The sequence below is a fragment of the Nerophis lumbriciformis genome, linkage group LG31 (assembly GCF_033978685.3).
Source record: "Nerophis lumbriciformis linkage group LG31, RoL_Nlum_v2.1, whole genome shotgun sequence".
NCBI classification, from domain to species: domain Eukaryota; kingdom Metazoa; phylum Chordata; class Actinopteri; order Syngnathiformes; family Syngnathidae; genus Nerophis; species Nerophis lumbriciformis.
The window spans coordinates 2,320,113-2,338,806 of record NC_084578.2 but is presented as its reverse complement, the minus strand read 5'-3'; the positions used below and the strand labels follow the sequence as shown (position 1 = coordinate 2,338,806).

Genomic DNA, 18,694 nt, shown 5'->3' with positions numbered 1-18,694 from the left:
TTATTTCTTTACATTCTGGAATAAATCTGGCATGACACCTTTTTAATTCATTTTATTCCGCTATATTCTGGAATAAATCTAACATGAAGCCTCTTTAATTCATTTTATTCCACTACATTCTGGAATAAATCTGACATGAAACTTCTTTAATTCATTTTATTCCACTACATTCTGGAATAAATCTGACGTGAAGCCTCTTTCATTCATTTTATTTCGCTATATTTTGGAATAAATCTAACATGACGCCTTTTTAATTCATTTTATTCCACTACATTCTGGAATAAATCTGACATGAAGCCTCTTTAATTTTATTCCACTACATTCTGGAATAAATCTGACATGAAGCCTCTTTAATTCATTTTATTCCACTACATTCTGGAATAAATCTGACATTAAACCTCTTTAATTCATTTTATTTCACTACATTCTGGACTAAATCTGACATAAAACCGCTTTAATTCATTTTATTCCACTACATTCTGGAATAAATCTGACATGAAACCTCTTTAATTCATTTTATTCCACTATATTCTGGAATAAATCTGACATGAAGCCTCTTTAATTCATTTTATTTCACTACATTCTGGAATAAATTTGACATGAAGCCTCTTTCATTCATCTTATTCCACTACATTCTGGAATAAATTTGACATTAAACCTCTTTAATTCATTTTATTTCACTACATTCTGGACTAAATCTGACATAAAACCTCTTTAATTCATTTTATTCCATTACATTCTGGAATAAATCTGACATGAAACCTCTTTAATTCATTTTATTCCACTATATTCTGGAATAAATCTGACATGAAGCCTCTTTCGTTCATTTTATTTCACTATATTCTGGAATAAATCTGACATGAAGCCTCTTTAATTCATTTTATTTCACTATATTCTGGAATAAATCTGACATGATGCCTTTTTAATTCATTTTATTCCACTACATTCTGGAATGAATCTGACATGAAACCTCTTTAATTCATTTTATTCCTCTATATTCTGGAATAAATCTGACATGAAGCCTCTTTCATTCATCTCATTTCGCTATATTTTGGAATAAATCTGACATGACGCCTTTTTAATTCATTTTATTTCACTACATTCTGGAATAAATCTGACATGGCGCCTCTTTAATTCGTTTTATTCCACTACATTCTGGAATAAATCTGACATGACGCCTTTTTAATTCATTTTATTTCACTACATTCTGGAATAAATCGGACGTGAAGCCTCTTTAATTCATTTTATTCCACTACATTCTGGAATAATCTGACATGAAACCTCTTTAGTTCATTTTATTCCACTAGATTCTGGAATAAATCTGACATGAAGCCTCTTTAATTCATTTTATTTCACTACATTCTGGAATAAATCTGACATGAAGCCTCTTTCGTGCATTTTATTTCACTACATTCTGGAATAAATTTGACATTAAAACTCTTTAATTCATTTTATTTCACTACATTCTGGACTAAATCTGACATAAAACCTCTTTAATTCATTTTATTTCACTACATTCTGGAATAAATCTGACATTAAACCTCTTTAATTCATGTTATTCCTCTATATTCTGGAATAAATCTGACATGAAGCCTCTTTCATTCATTTTATTTCGCTACATTCTGGAATAAATCTGACATGAAACCTCTTTAATTCATTTTATTCCACTATATTCTGGAATAAATCTGACATGAAGCCTCTTTCATTCATTTCATTTCACCTCATTCTGGAATAAATCTGACATGAAGCCTCTTTAATTCATTTTATTTCACTATATTCTGGAATAAATCTGACATGAAGCCTCTTTCATTCATCTTATTTCGCTATATTTTGGAATAAATCTAACATGACGCCTTTTTAATTCATTTTATTTCACTACATTCTGGAATAAATCTGACATGAAACATCTTTAATTCATTTTATTCCACTATATTCTGGAATAAATCTGACATGAACCCTCTTTAATTTTATTTCACTACATTCTGGAATAAATCTGACATGACGCCTTTTTAATTCATTTTATTCCACTACATTCTGGAATAAATCGGACGTGAAGCCTCTTTAATTCATTTTATTCCACTACATTCTGGAATAATCTGACATGAAACCTCTTTAGTTCATTTTATTCCACTAGATTCTGGAATAAATCTGACATGAAGCCTCTTTAATTCATTTTATTCCACTACATTCTGGAATAAATCTGACATGAAGCCTCTTTCGTGCATTTTATTTCACTACATTCTGGAATAAATTTGACATTAAACCTCTTTAATTCATTTTATTTCACTACATTCTGGACTAAATCTGACATAAAACCTCTTTAATTCATTTTATTTCACTACATTCTGGAATAAATCTGACATTAAACCTCTTTAATTCATGTTATTCCTCTATATTCTGGAATAAATCTGTTATGAAGCCTCTTTCATTCATTTTATTTCGCTACATTCTGGAATAAATCTGACATGAAGCCTCTTTCATTCATTTTATTTTGCTACATTCTGGAATAAATCTGACATGAAACCTCTTTAATTCATTTTATTCCACTATATTCTGGAATAAATCTGACATGAAGCCTCTTTAATTCATTTTATTTCACTATATTCTGGAAGAAATCTGACATGACGCCTTTTTAATTCATTTTATTCCACTACATTCTGGAATAAATCTGACATGAAGCCTCTTTAATTCATTTTATTTCACTACATTCTGGAATGAATCTGACATGAAACCTCTTTAATTCATTTTATTCCTCTATATTCTGGAATAAATCTGACATGAAGCCTCTTTCATTCATCTTATTTCGCTATATTTTGTAATAAATCTGACATGACGCCTTTTTAATTCATTTTATTTCACTACATTCTGGAATAAATCTGACATGAAGCCTCTTTAATTCATTTTATTTCACCTCATTCTGGAATAAATCTGACATGAAGCCTCTTTAATTCATTTTATTTCACTATATTCTGGAATAAATCTGACATGAAGCCTCTTTAATTCATTTTATTTCACTATATTCTGGAATAAATCTGACATGAACCCTCTTTAATTTTATTTCACTACATTCTGGAATAAATCTGACATGACGCCTCTTTAATTCATTTTATTCCACTACATTCTGGAATAAATCTGACGTGAAGCCTCTTTAATTCATTCTATTCCACTACATTCTGGAATAATCAGACATGAAACCTCTTTAATTCATTTTATTCCACTACATTCTGGAATAAATCTGACATGAAGCCTCTTTCGTGCATTTTATTTCACTACATTCTGGAATAAATTTGACATTAAACCTCTTTAATTCATTTTATTTCACTACATTCTGGAATAAATCTGACATTAAACCTCTAATTCATTTTATTTCACTATATTCTGGAATAAATCTGACATCAAGCCTCTTTTATTCATCCTATTCCACTACATTCTGGAATAAATTTGACATGAAGCCTCTTTCATTCATCTTATTCCACTACATTCTGGAATAAATTTGACATTAAACCTCTTTAATTCATTTTATTTCACTACATTCTGGACTAAATCTGACATGAAGCCTCTTTCATTCATCTTATTTCGCTATATTTTGTAATAAATCTGACATGACGCCTTTTTAATTCATTTTATTTCACTACATTCTGGAATAAATCTGACATGAAGCCTCTTTAATTCATTTTATTTCACCTCATTCTGGAATAAATCTGACATGAAGCCTCTTTAATTCATTTTATTTCACTATATTCTGGAATAAATCTGACATGAAGCCTCTTTAATTCATTTTATTTCACTATATTCTGGAATAAATCTGACATGAACCCTCTTTAATTTTATTTCACTACATTCTGGAATAAATCTGACATGACGCCTCTTTAATTCATTTTATTCCACTACATTCTAGAATAAATCTGACGTGAAGCCTATTTAATTCATTCTATTCCACTACATTCTGGAATAATCAGACATGAAACCTCTTTAATTCATTTTATTCCACTACATTCTGGAATAAATCTGACATGAAGCCTCTTTCGTGCATTTTATTTCACTACATTCTGGAATAAATTTGACATTAAACCTCTTTAATTCATTTTATTTCACTACATTCTGGAATAAATCTGACATTAAACCTCTAATTCATTTTATTTCACTATATTCTGGAATAAATCTGACATCAAGCCTCTTTTATTCATCCTATTCCACTACATTCTGGAATAAATTTGACATGAAGCCTCTTTCATTCATCTTATTCCACTACATTCTGGAATAAATTTGACATTAAACCTCTTTAATTCATTTTATTTCACTACATTCTGGACTAAATCTGACATAAAACCTCTTTAATTCATTTTATTCCACTATATTCTGGAATAAATCTGACATGAAGCCTCTTTAATTCATTTTATTTCACTACATTCTGGAATGAATCTGACATAAAACCTCTTTAACTCATTTTATTCCTCTATATTCGACAAGTGTGAGTGGGGAATTGCCTAGGCTAAATTTGCGTGTGTATTAAAAAACGGCTCCCAAACGAACGGCTCACAACTGGAAATCGGTTCTCATTGTTCACTTAAAAGGGCCGTTCAAAAGACATGATTCGTTCGCGAACGTCACACCTTCGTACTCAAAGCAGACAACCGTATTTTCCACATTTCACAGGAAACTACGACTAGAGAAAGATACCCCGTGGTGTACGCTCTGCCTCGGTACGCTGGCGTCTCTGAGCACCTTGAAGACAAGCGAAACAAACTATGAAATGAGAAAGCACCATGAGTGTGACTCACTGCACGAGTATGGCTCTCTCAAAGTACTGGATGGCCTTCTCGTAGAGCTGCGTCTGGACGTAGTAGGCCGCCAACCACTCGATCACTTCCATGTTGCAAGGAAAGAGGCGGAAGGACTATGCAGCGAGAGATCAGGATGTGAAAAACTTGTCATTGAGTGTGCACACTAAACTTTGTACCTCACAGTAGTAGTGCAACGCCTGGGACTTGTCCCCATCCAGGTCGTGCAGATCTCCCAGTTTGGCCAAAGCCTTGGGGTCGTTGGGCACCACGCTGATGACCTGCATCAGCCACTCCACTGCCTGCTGGGGATCCTCCAGAAGCTCATAGCTGACACACGCTTGTCAAAGGCAAATCCATGAACACATTCAAACGGTTACTCCAATACATATATGCACTCGGCGTGATATCGAGAAGGATACGTGTCGGCCAGCTGATACATGACCTCGGCACTATCCCTGAGAATGGCGTGGAGCTTCAGGAAGCAGTCCAGAGCGTCCTCCAGACGACTCAACTTCTTGTACGTCAGACCTTGGAGAAAGGAGACCAAAAACATACATTTTGTCCACTCTGTGGTGTTTGTGGACGGTGCTGCTGTTACCCAGGTTTCTGAGGGCCTCGGTGCAGGAGGAGTCGTTCCTCAGAGCTTCTTTGAAGAACTCTGCTGCCTTCACGTAGTCCTGTTTGACAAACTCTGTGTTGCCCTTGCACACAAAAGCTCCTGGGTTGTAGCGGTCAGCGTTCATGGCCAGATCTGCGTATCTGTCAGCCTGCTCGTAGTCCTTCTCCTGGAACGAAACATTAGGGGAAAACAGGTCATCCAAGCTTTACACATTTCTTAGACTTAGACAAACTTTATTGATCCACAGGGGAATTTTTTCAGTGATTCTGATGGAATCTGAAGGCCTACCAGGATATAGAGGCTGCAGAGGTTGTTCGAGGCGGCGCTCTTTACTCTGCTGTCCTGCTTGGCTACTTCCTTTAGGATTTTCATGGCCTTGACGACACAGACAAATATGTCTGCTATCCATTGAAGTGAATCAGGAAAAAGGAGCTTCTCACCTGGTCAAAGTGCATCTGTCTGAAGAAAGTCATGGCCTTTTTCAACTGCAGGTCGTTGGCCAGCTCCACGTACTGAGAGCTCTTCACCAAGTCAACACACCTTTATCCAAAACAACCAAGTCAAACTACAGCTAACAATTCATCTGCATGGCTTCAGTTTTCGGAGTTATTCAAACAAACCAGTCAAATCCAGCAGCGAAAGAAGACTCGATGGCCGGAGCAATGAGCTTGGCGGCTGTCATCACGTACTTCTCAGCCCGAGCTTTCCTGCAGCGTAGCAACCGGGGTGGACATTTTAGAAAATGTCAAGGATGTGTTCAAATACTGTTTTCTTACAACTCTCTCTCCATTTGGTGGAGCTTGTCATCCTTAATGGCCTCAATCAACATGTTGGATTTGATGTCGTCCTGAAAGACAAGAGTCCACTACAGTTTGATTCTTGAACAGATTATAGTGAACACTGCAGTTGTCCTAAGAGCCACTAGGTGGCAGCTGCACGTGCGTCACTCACATTAACCGAGATGTACTTGTCTTCGTCGTCGATGCCCAGCGGGACAGAGAGCAGCTTCTGGAAGGCGATCTTCATGCCATCCCCGTCTCTGCTGGCGTAGTAGCACAGGATGAGGTTGTAGCCCGTCCTGATGTTGGGACTCTCACTCATGATGTGCTCAAAGGATGTGATGGCGTCCGAGTACTGGCCCAACAGAACGAAGACCGTGCCGATGTTCTGCATGATCTTGATCCTTATCTCCTTGTAGTCGTCCGAGATGTGGTCCAGTGCCATGCGGTAGAATTTGATGGCTTTGGGGTAGTTCTTCTGCTTGACAAAGATGTTGGCCAGGTTCACCTTTAGACGACCTGGAGAGCAGCCCTTTAGCTTGCCTGCGTTAGTAAACATCTTGTTCTTCACAATGAGCTGGTAGCTGCTCAGGGCTTCAGGATACATCTCATTGTTTTCATACTGGTTAGCCAGGTTGAGAAGAACCTGACAGGGCAGCATTTCTTCTGGTGATCAGTAACATCAGGACATGGACAAGAGCACTTCCAGAGGTGCCCTTGAGCAAAGTCCAACAAGCATGAAGGTGCACTTACAGCGTAGATCAGATCTATGTTGGTTTGTTCTGCACTGTCAGACTGCTCCCTCTGTCGGACCAGCGCTCTTTCCTTCCTTTCAGCCTCTTTGGCTTTTTCCAGAGCCTGCCATCACACAAACTATCTTACCATCAGTCTGCACTAAGATGAAAAGACTTCAATGTTCGGTTTCATTTCGTGTGTCTGACCAGTTGGGAGTTTCCTACACTTTGTGCCATGCAGCTCTCGGTTGTCAAGTCGTTCACTTTCTTCTCCAGCATCTTGATCTTCTCCTCAGACCTGCAACATCATCGCGTTTTGATGACTAGATGGCCAGAAACCATCTTAATAGAATAAAGTCTGATCATTATTGAATAAAAACTCACGCGTCGTCTTTCCTTTCTTCAAGTGGGGGTGCGGGGCCTCTGGACTGGCCCAGAGGGTCAAAGGCTAAGGCTAAAGACATGATCCGGTTACTACTCCTAACAATGAATGGAGCAATATTTGATGAAAACGTGCAAATCTTAACAGCCGTACCTCGGCTGGGTTACGAGCCACCCCATCACTAGTTGGCGTAGTGATTGCTATGGTCCTCGATAGCATTAACTTATAACTAGAGATGGACATCACTTTGTTTTTCCAAGCATGGTTGTGAAGAAAGTGGGTGTTAAGGACAGTGCTGAGAAATAGTAGTGGATGGTATTCATGGAATTAAAGAAATCATTTATATTTTTTGATAAAAACAGGTTAAGGTCACACCTTATTAGACAGCATTTTTACTTATTTCTTAGGTTCTTCCTTTTTTTTCTGTTATTTCCGATGTTATTAATTGCTATTATTACTACTATTATTCATACCATTTTATGTTTTTATTTATTATTATTTATTACGGGAAAGCAGTCGAGGTGGCAGAGTCACGCATGAGACAAAAGGCACTGGCGGGCACCATAGCAACAGGCAGAGCAGGCTTGGGCTACTTCCCAAAGACCCTGATCAGCCAGACCCACGGAAAGGAAAGACACCACCTAATCCAGTAAGAGGTCTGAGCAGATGTGGAGGAAGAGTGAGTAAGCAGGGCGGTAGGCAACATGGAGCATGGACAAGGTGGGAGCACTGCAGCGCAGAGTCACCTGGACAAACATCTTGCAGGCAGATTTCCATCGAGTCAGTTTCCTGGTGCAGGCGGTCTACAACACCTTGCCAAGCCCAGCAAACCTCCATGTCTGGGGGAAGAGCGAGCCACCTTCCTGTCTTCTGTGTTCTGGAAGAGGCTCTATAGAACATCTCCTCAGCTGCTGCCCAAAGGCCCTGGCGGATGCTCGCTTTCGTTGGCGCCATGGCTAGGTGCTTAAGGCAATTGCTGAGAGCGTAGTATCAGTCATTCGCACCAACAAGAACCAAAGAAGGCAGTCCCCTTCATCAAAGCTAGAGAGAAACCCCGAGCACTACACTTAACAACAGGCCTCCTCCACACGGCATCTGACTGACAGCTGCAGATCGACCTAGGAAAGCAGCTGAGGTTCCCCCAACACATTGCAACAACAACTCTCCGTCCAGACATGATCATTACCTCTGAGGCTTCAAGACACCTGATCATTCTGGAACTTACGGTGCCCTGGGGAAGAGCGAGACACCTTCCTGTCTTCTGTGTTCTGGAAGAGGCTCTATAGAACATCTCCTCAGCTGCTGCCCAAAGGCCCTGGCGGATGGTCGCTATCGTTGGCGCCATGGCTAGGTGCTTAAGGCAATTGCTGAGAGCGTAGTATCAGTCATTCGCACCAGCAAGAACCAAAGAAGGCAGTCCCCTTCATCAAAGCTAGAGAGAAACCCCGAGCACTACACTTAACAACAGGCCTCATCCACACGGCATCTGACTGACAGCTGCAGATCGACCTAGGAAAGCAGCTGAGGTTCCCCCAACACATTGCAACAACAACTCTCCGTCCAGACATGATCATTACCTCTGAGGCTTCAAGACACCTGATCATTCTGGAACTTACGGTGCCTTGGGGAAGAGCGAGACACCTTCCTGTCTTCTGTGTTCTGGAAGAGGCTCTATAGAACATCTCCTCAGCTGCTGCCCAAAGGCCCTGGCGGATGGTCGCTATCGTTGGCGCCATGGCTAGGTGCTTAAGGCAATTGCTGAGAGCGTAGTATCAGTCATTCGCACCAGCAAGAACCAAAGAAGGCAGTTCCCTTCATCAAAGCTAGAGAGAAACCCTGAGCACTACACTTAACAACAGGCCTCCTCCACACGGCATCTGACTGACAGCTGCAGATCGACCTAGGAAAGCAGCTGAGGTTCCCCCAACGCATTGCAACAACAACTCTTCGTCCAGACATGATCATTACCTCTGAGGCTTCAAGACACCTGATCATTCTGGAACTTACGGTGCCCTGGGAAGAACGTATTGAGGAAGCTCTATAGAACATCTCCTCAGCTGCTGCCCAAAGGCCCTGGCGGATGGTCGCTTTCGTTGGCGCCATGGCTAGGTGCTTAAGGCAATTGCTGAGAGCGTAGTATCAGTCATTCGCACCAGCAAGAACCAAAGAAGGCAGTCCCCTTCATCAAAGCTAGAGAGAAACCCCGAGCACTACACTTAACAACAGGCCTCCTCCACACGGCATCTGACTGACAACTGCAGATCGACCTAGGAAAGCAGCTGAGGTTCCCCCCAACACAATGCAACAACAACTCTCCGTCCAGACATGATCATTACCTCTGAGGCTTCAAGACACCTGATCATTCTGGAACTTACGGTGCCCTGGGAAGAACGTATTGAGGAAGCCAATGAGAGGAAACGCGCTAAGTACCAGGAACTGGTGGAGGAATGCAGGAAGAGAGGCTGGCAAACCTTCTATGAGCCTATAGAAGTTGGTTGTAGGGGTTTTGCAGGACGCTCTCTGTGCAAAGTCCTGAGTCGATTGGGCATTGTAGGGGCAGCAAGGAAGAGGGCCATTAAATCCGCAAACGAAGCCGCAGAGCACACAGTGGCTGTGGATTAAGAGGGCTGATCCGTGGACTGCTACTGGGACGCAAGTCGGGACTTGATCAAACCCCCCCAGGGTCACCTGGGCGAGGGTGTATGATGTTGCGAGACCCGAAACACCCTATGACCCCAGGATACATCACTGAGGATGTGTCCCAGTACATCCATGAAATGTTTCTTATACCCGTTTTTCTTTGTAATCTGATGTTATTTGAGTACTCAAATAACTACTTGAAAAGAACTTAAGTTTTCCTCCAGACAAGTCTTTGTCGGCTATGAAAAACTCCGGTCACTCAGGGAGTGGGTTTAGACCAGTGATTTCTTTGTGGGTTGTGCAGCCCTTCGAGACACACCTGTGAGTAAGGGATATCTAAATAATATTTGACTGATTAAATACTTAAGTTCCTTAAGGCTCTGGATGTTGTGGGGCTGTCTTGGTTGACAAGACTCTGCAACATCGCGTGGACATCGGGGGCGGTACCTCTGGATTGGCAGACCGGGGTGGTGGTTCCTCTCTTTAAGAAGGGGAACCGGAGGGTGTGTTCCAACTATCGTGGGCTCACACTCCTCAGCCTTCCCGGTAAGGTCTATTCAGGTGTACTGGAGAGGAGGCTACGCCGGATAGTCGAACCTCGGATTCAGGAGGAACAGTGTGGTTTTCGTCCTGGTCGTGGAACTGTGGACCAGCTCTATACTCTCGGCAGGGTCCTTGAGGGTGCATGGGAGTTTGCCCAACCAGTCTACATGTGCTTTGTGGACTTGGAGAAGGCATTCGACCGTGTACCCCGGGAAGTCCTGTGGGGAGTGCTCAGAGAGTATGGGGTAACGGACTGTCTTATTGTGGCAGTTCGCTCCCTGTATAATCAGTGCCAGAGCTTGGTTCGCATTGCCGGCAGTAAGTCGGACACGTTTCCAGTGAGGGTTGGACTCCGCCAAGGCTGCCCTTTGTCACCCATTCTGTTCATAACCTTTATGGACAGAATTTCTAGACGCAGTCAGGGCTTCCTGATGGCTTCCTCTGGCCAAGATCTTCAGCTCTCGCTGGATCGGTTCGCAGCCGAGTGCGAAGCGACTGGGATGGGAATCAGCACCTCCAAGTCCGAGTCCATGGTTCTCTCCCGGAAAAGAGTGGAGTGCCATCTCCGGGTTGGGGAGGAGATCTTGCCCCAAGTGGAGGAGTTCAAGTACCTCGGAGTCTTGTTCACGAGTGGGGGAAGAGTGGATCGTGAGATCGACAGGCGGATCGGTGCTGCATCTTCAGTAATGCGGACGCTGTATCGATCCGTTGTGGTGAAGAAGGAGCTGAGCCGGAAGGCAAAGCTCTCAATTTACCGGTCGATCTACGTTCCCATCCTCACCTATGGTCATGAGCTTTGGGTCATGACCGAAAGGACAAGATCACGGGTACAAGCGGCTGAAATGAGTTTCCTCCGCCGGGTGGCGGGGCTCTCCCTTAGAGATAGGGTGAGAAGCTCTGTCATTCGGGGGGAGCTCAACGTAAAGCCGCTGCTCCTCCACATCGAGAGGAGCCAGATGAGGTGGTTCGGGCATCTGGTCAGGATGCCACCCGAACGCCTCCCTAGGGAGGTGTTTCGGGCACGTCCGACCGTTAGGAGGCCACGGGGAAGACCCAGGACACGCTGGGAAGATTATCTCTCCCGGCTGGCCTGGGAACGCCTCGGGATCCCCCGGGAGGAGCTGGACGAAGTGGCTGGGGAGAGGGAAGTCTGGGCTTCCCTGCTTAGGCTGCTGCCCCCGCGACCCGACCTCGGATAAGCGGAAGAAGATGGATGGATGGATGGATGGATGATTAAATACTTTTATTTTTTTTGGTTTAGACTACAGTCATTTTACTTATGTGTTGATGTTAGAATAATTGAATGTAAGTTATCACACAACTCTTATGCTTAAAGGCAGTTGCTCTAGTTATTATCTATTGTGCTCAAGCTGTACTTTTTCTTCTCGTGCAACTTGTTATCTTCCACTGCATGTGAGGAGTTGCCTCGCCGCAGATGTTTCCTGTCTTTCAGCTTGCTAACAGCTAGTGATGGGTCCGGCAACACCGATGCATCGGCGCATGCGTCGAGCTCATAGAGCGAAACCCTGTGTCGGTGCGCGTACCGCTTTTAGAAAGTCACGTGACCGATCATGAGCTGTTTTGGTCACGTGACCGATACGCCAACTGTGTCGCCTCCTCTGTGCCCTGTGAGCGGCTCTTTTCTACAGCCGGAGAAATAATAACTAAGAAGAGAAATCGTCTAAAATGTAATACGTCGGAAAAACTTGTATTTATTTATTTTTTATAAAAATGTGTAAAAAAATAAAATTAAAAAAGTTCCCAGTCCACAATCATCCACAACACGTTCTCTTAGATTTCCATGTTATGATACATGTTCACATTATTTATTGACTGTATCTAAAAAAGATACAAATATACTTTTATTTAAATGAAGATATGAAATAATCCTAAATGAAATACGATGACTTGGTTTATATTATTGTATATACTAGGGCAGGGGTCACCAACGCGGTGCCCGCGGTCACCAGGTAGCCCGTAAGGACCAGATCAGTCGCTCAAAGAGCAGCACTTACCAGTGAGCTGCCTCTATTTTTTAAAATTTGATTCATTTACTAGCAAGCTGGTCTCGCTTTGCTTGACATTTTTAATTCTAAAAGAGACAAAACTCAAATAGAATTTGAAAATCCAAGAAAATATTTGAAAGACTTGGTCTTCACTTGGAATAAGTGGTAGAAAATGGAAGGATGGATCTTCACTTGTTTAAATAAATTCATTTATTTTTTTACTTTGCTTCTTATTACTTTTAGAAATACAATTTTAGAGAAAAAAATACAACCTTAAAAATGATTTTAAACAAATACACCTTTTTACCTTTTAAATTTCTTCCTCTTCTTTCCTGACAATTTAAATCAATGTTCAAGTAAAAAAAAAAATTTTTTATTGGAAAGAATAATAAATATTTTAGCTTCTGGTTTTTCGACGAAGAATATTTGTGAAATATTTCTTCAAACTTACTATGATTAAAATTCAAAAAAATTATCCTGGCAAATCTAGAAAATCTGTAGAATCAAATTTAAATCTTATTTCAAAGTATTTTGAATTTCTTTTAAAATTTTTGTTCTAGAAAATCTAGAAGAAATACTGATTTGTCTTTGTTAGAAATATAGCTTGGTGCAATTTGTTAAATATTCTGACAAAGTGCAGATTGGATTTTAACCAATTTAAAACATGTCATCAAAATTCTAAAATGTATCTTAATCAGGAAAAATGACTAATGATGTTCTATAAATTCTTTTTTTAATTTTTTCAAAAAGATTCAAATTAGCTAGTTTTCCTCTTCTTTTTGTCGGTTGAATTTTGAATTTTAAAGAGTCAAAATTGAAGATAAACTATGTTTAAAAATTTTATTTTAATTTTTTTCGTGTTTTTTCCTCTTTCAAACCGTTCAATTAAGTGTTTTTTTCATCATTTATTCTCTACAAAAAACCTTCCGTAAAAGGAAAAAAAAAATGTACGACGGAATGACAGACAGAAATACCCATTTTTTTTATATATATAAATGTATTTATTTAGCTATTCTTGTTTGAATCACACTTATGTGTAACTTACAAATGACAATATATTTATTTATTTAAGTGTGTATCAAACTGGTAGCCCTTCGCATTAATCAGTACCCAAGAAGTAGTTTTTGGTTTCAAAAAGGTTGGTGACCCCTGTACTAGGGCATCAAATCAGTGTCAGTTGAGTCGGTCCATAGGTTGTCTGTAGGGATTTTTAATGTCCAGCAGATGTCAGTATTTAGTGACACAGTATCGACACAGTATCAATATAGTTTTGCAATGTGTCGAAACGCTTCATGACGCCTCATCAACCCATCACTACTAACAGCCAAAGGACGAACCAGCACCTCAACAAAGACAAGGCATATCAACAGCAAGCAGACAAAGCAGAGACAGGGCGCAATCACAACGGCCCCAGCACATTTCCGTTCCGAATAATCACGTATTGTGCGTGCTGAGCTGCTCGCATAATGTGTGACCCCTCCCTTTAGAAGCAGCCTCGGCGATGTAACTAGGGAACGTCCTGAACTAAATAAATAGAGGAGCGTAGAGTGAGACTGTAACTGAGTGTGCAGATCCATGCGTTCTCCTCATGAGCAAAATGTAACTCTGTCTCTGCCTGATTCCTTGCTTCTTGTTCTGTTTAATAGATAGTTCGGTGCTTAAACCTGGCAGTTGATGCCTCAAAGGTGGTGTAAATGGAAGCAGTGTTATCCGTCTTCGGGCTTTTTCAAGGTAGGCGCTGCGTGACAGGAGAAATAGAAGTGCTGAATATGGAACTCACAGCGGGTCGGGGAGGAGGAGTAACCTGCTGCACTGATGGCTGACATGGGGCGAGCGACACTACTCTGCTGGAGTAGAAGAAATAAGTGTATTTTATACTTCCATGCTGCAGACATGTGGGTGGACTATGACACAACTAGCTCCTCTTACCTGCACGGCTCCTGTCACTGGTCTGCTAATGGGCAGCATGGGGGTCCTAGACTACAGGCAAGCACTCATTAGCAATTTTGCTGAAATCCAATCAGCATTCAACTTTGTACATCAGAACGTCATCATCTGCTCTGAATGCTCACTCGCATAAATAATTGTGCACACTACTGAGATCATGAATCAGATTACAGCACAGTAGAGCCTCGCCTATTCGTGGTTGGGGTTTTGAAATGAATATTTCAGTAATCTCTAGTCCAACAACAATGTTAGTCTTAATAACAGTCCTGATGTGATTTATGTTGTATTGCTTCTCTTCATTGAATTTTCCAGTTTTTGTCTAAATATCACTTTTAGAGACCCCTACTAAATTCCTCAGGCCCTGCGGAGATTGCTGTGCTTGGTTCTTCTTACACCCTATCCCCACGCAGCCCAAGAACATGAGACTGGTGTGATGCCGAAGAGCACTAATTTATATTGTATTTGTCTTCTAGTCAAAGGTTACTTTCCAAATGTGTTTCTTTCGTGATTGATGCTGTATTGCTGCCTTTCTCAACATTTAACCAAAACATTCCAGTTCACAATCAGATGTTAGTGCTATTTCAGTCCAACCCTTCTCTCTCTTCTTACATTCCCGAAGCAGATACACTACATTGCCAAAAGTATTTGGCCACCTGCCTTTACTCGCATATGAAGTTAAAGTGCCATCCCATGGAATTGTCCAAAATGTTTTGGTCACCTGGAGCATTCAAAGTTCCTTTCACTGGAAAGGAAGGCGCCATCATCCTGTCTAAGAACATAGACTACTGTTTAAGTCACATTTGACTAACTACACTAGAGCAAGCCCGGTCACAGGCAATTACAGAGCCTGCTAGTCCGGGTGAGGAGTCAGTTAAGCTAGAACTAGCCAGCACCAGGCTGGATAATTCCTGTACGCATAGCAATTTTCTTAGAATAACACACAACTCACATAATGTGTTTTCTGTTGTGAATGTGTCCGGGGGAGATATGCATTCTACTGAGGTGGCAAATCATGATGCGTTCAGTCGATCGCAGCATCAAGCAAACAATCTGAAAATTCCCGTCGTATCAATTCCTAGATATGGTCGAAACTATTTAAAGTGCACTACGTATAATAAACGCAACATTATTAATATTTCTACTACGGATAATTTAAACAAAAACTCGTCAAAACAGCCCAATACTTATAATATGGGCTTTTTAAACATAAGCTCATTGTCTCCCAAAACGTTATTAGTTAATGAGGTCATTAGAGACAACAATCTTAACGTCATTGGTCTTAGCGAAACCTGGCTCAAACCAGATTAATTTTTTGCGCTAAATGAGGCATCTCCTCCTAACTATACGAATGCGCATATTGCCCGTTTCTTTACTTTTCTCCTCTGCTCCCCTTTTCCTTGAGGGGGGGGGGGGGGGCACAGGTCCGGTGGCCATGGATGAAGTGCAGTCCAGAGAAGGCGTCTCCTTACACCACTGCAACCCACGTTTTGCATTGGACTTGGTGATGTATGGCTTAGATGCAGCTGCTCGGCCATGGAAACCCATTCCATGAAGCTCTCTGCGTACTGTACATGGGCTAATTGGAAGGTCACATGAAGTTTGGAGCTCTGTAGCAACTGACTCTGCAGAAAGTCTTTGCACTATGCGCTTCAGCATCCGCTGACCCCTCTCTGTCAGTTTACGTGGCCTACCACTTGGTGGCTGACTTGCTGTTGTTCCCAAACTCTTCACTTTTCTTATAATAAAGTCATACTTGCCAACCCTCCCGAATTTTCCGGGAGACTCCCGAAATTCAGCGCCTCTCCCGAAAACCTCCCGGGACAAATATTCTCCCGAAAATATCCCGATTTTCAGCCGGAGCTGGAAGCCACGCCCCCTCCAGCTCCATGCGGACCTGAGTGAGGACAGCCTTTTTTCATGACGGGAGGACAACAGGGTGACAAGAACTAAATCATCCAGACTAGAGATAAATGGTATTATTATGTTTATCTTACCTAAAAATAAATATATTTAATAATTTACAAAAAAAAAAAACTAAATACATGTTTACTATATTTTGCTAAAAACATCAAAATTAATTGTATTTTTATTTGTATTTTTTCCTGACTCCTTATTACATCAAGCCATAGAATTATACATTAAAATAAACATATTTGAAATAATTGATTTTAAATTATCATAATAATTCATTTAAAATGAACATATTTAATTATTAAAATAATTGCTTGTTTATCAACAACTTTAGCATTTTATTCATTACATTTTGAAACTCTCAGAAGCCAAATTATGTTACATTCCTTAATATTTATTTATACAAGTTTGAAGTATCAATTATCTTAACACAGTTTTGTTTGCATATTTTCAGGATGTATATATATATATATTAGAGATGCGCGGATAGGCAATTATTTCATCCGCAACCGCATCAGAAAGTCGTCAACCATCCGCCATCCACCCGATGTAACATTTGATCAGAACCGCACCCGCCCGTTGTTATATATCTAATATAGACGATGCAAGGCATTAGTGAGGTTATAAAGCTTTTGCCTGTTAAAGAAAGGAGACTGATCCAATGCAGCACAGACATTCGCGTGCCACGCTGTCATGACCCAGACGCACACCAATGCGCAATCATATGGGAGCCGCGCTGAGCGCACCTCCAAGCGCGTCTCGCTGCCGGCGACGGCCGGGTATGGGCGGCCGACGCTCCAGCGCCATCCATTTTCAGGGCTAGTTGATTCGGCAGGTGGGTTGTTACACACTCCTTAGCGGGTTCCGACTTCCATGGCCACCGTCCTGCTGTCTATATCAACCAGGGTGAGCCCCACCCCTTTCGTGAGCGCACTGCGCGCGGAGTGACCCCTGTTACGCGCCCCCGGCAACAGGGGTGGCGGGCAGGTAAGCTGCGCGGGCAGGTAAGCTGCGCGGGCAGGTAAGCTGCGCGGGCGGAGCGCGCGAAGTGACCCCTGTTACGAGCCCCCGGCCACGGGGGTGGCGGGCAGGTAAGCTGCTTACCTGCTGCGCGTGACGCCGGCCGCGGCGAAGGCGGACGAGGCGGGGTGTCGGTGCGGTGGGCGCGGTGGTGACCCTGGACGTGCGTCGGGCCCTTCTCGCGGATCGCCTCAGCTACGGCTCCCGGTGGGGCCCTCTCGGGGGAAGGGGCCTCGGTCCCGGACCCCGGCGAGGCGTCCCTTCTCCGCTCCGTAAAAGTGTCCATCTCTTTTTTTTTTCTTCTTCTGTTGTGGCATATGCTGCAGGTGCCTGCTCGTTTTTCGTATGTGGGTAACAACATTTAACTATGTATATATATTTACCAATTGGTTTAACTGCCACCCGCCTGAATCTATTTAAAATCTTTTTTTTTTTTTTTTCAACCGCCCGACCCGACCCGCGGATAAAATCTAATTTTTTTTAATTTCATCCGCGTCTCGCGGTTTGCGGGCACAACCGCGGAGTCCGCAGATTATCCGCGAATCGGGCGGATGAAATTTTTAAAAATTAGATTTTATCAGCGGGTCGGGTCGGGTCGGGTCGGGCGATTGAAATTTAAAAAAATTTGATTTTAAATAGATTCAGGCGGGTGGCAGTTAAACCAATTGGTAAATATATATACATAGTTAAATGTTGTTACCCACATACGAAAAACGAGCAGGCACCTGCAGCATATGCCACAACAGAAGAAAAAAAAAAGAGAGATGGACACTTTTACGGAGCGGAGAAGGCCCCCGACGCCTCGCCGGGGTCCGGGACCGAGGCCCCTTCCCCCGAGAGGGCCCCACCGGGAGCCGTAGCTGAGGCGATCCGCGAGAAGGGCCTGACGCACGTCCAGGGTCACCACCGCGCCCACCGCACCGACACCCCGCCTTGTCCGCCTTTGCCGCGGCCGGCGTCACGCGCAGCAGGTAAGCAGCTTACCTGCCCGCCACCCCCGTGGCCGGGGGCTCGTAACAGGGGTCACTCTGCGCGCTCCGCCCGCGCAGCTTACCTGCCCGCCACCCCTGTTGCCGGGGGCGCGTAACAGGGGTCACTCCGCGCGCAGTGCGCTCACGAAAGGGGTGGGGCTCACCCTGGTTGATATAGACAGCAGGACGGTGGCCATGGAAGTCGGAACCCGCTAAGGAGTGTGTAACAACCCACCTGCCGAATCAACTAGCCCTGAAAATGGATGGCGCTGGAGCGTCGGGCCCATACCCGGCCATCGCCGGCAGCGAGGCGCGCTTGGAGGTGCGCTCAGCGCGGCTCCCATATGATTGCGCACTG

General features: G+C 42.7%; 1 protein-coding gene across 2 annotated transcripts in view; it reads right to left on the bottom strand.

Annotated features, from left to right (window-relative positions):
- Positions 1-18,694, bottom strand: part of LOC133574072 (intraflagellar transport protein 88 homolog) — a 37,547-nt gene that overhangs the window by 9,370 nt on the left and 9,483 nt on the right. Inside the window, exons 5-18 of one of the 2 annotated variants that reach the window (XM_061926106.1) lie at positions 14,417-14,467; positions 14,268-14,334; positions 7,301-7,370; positions 7,124-7,214; positions 6,936-7,040; positions 6,355-6,660; positions 6,180-6,250; positions 6,024-6,110; positions 5,844-5,943; positions 5,692-5,778; positions 5,383-5,569; positions 5,204-5,312; positions 4,961-5,111; positions 4,782-4,897 (exon numbers count right to left, since the gene is read on the bottom strand). In XM_061926106.1, the coding sequence (XP_061782090.1) occupies positions 4,782-4,897; positions 4,961-5,111; positions 5,204-5,312; positions 5,383-5,569; positions 5,692-5,778; positions 5,844-5,943; positions 6,024-6,110; positions 6,180-6,250; positions 6,355-6,660; positions 6,936-7,040; positions 7,124-7,214; positions 7,301-7,370; positions 14,268-14,334; positions 14,417-14,467 (1,598 nt within the window). Of the gene's footprint in view, positions 1-4,781; positions 4,898-4,960; positions 5,112-5,203; positions 5,313-5,382; positions 5,570-5,691; positions 5,779-5,843; positions 5,944-6,023; positions 6,111-6,179; positions 6,251-6,354; positions 6,829-6,935; positions 7,041-7,123; positions 7,215-7,300; positions 7,371-14,267; positions 14,335-14,416; positions 14,468-18,694 lie in introns of both variants that reach the window. The other variant, XM_061926105.1, reaches the window with a different exon arrangement.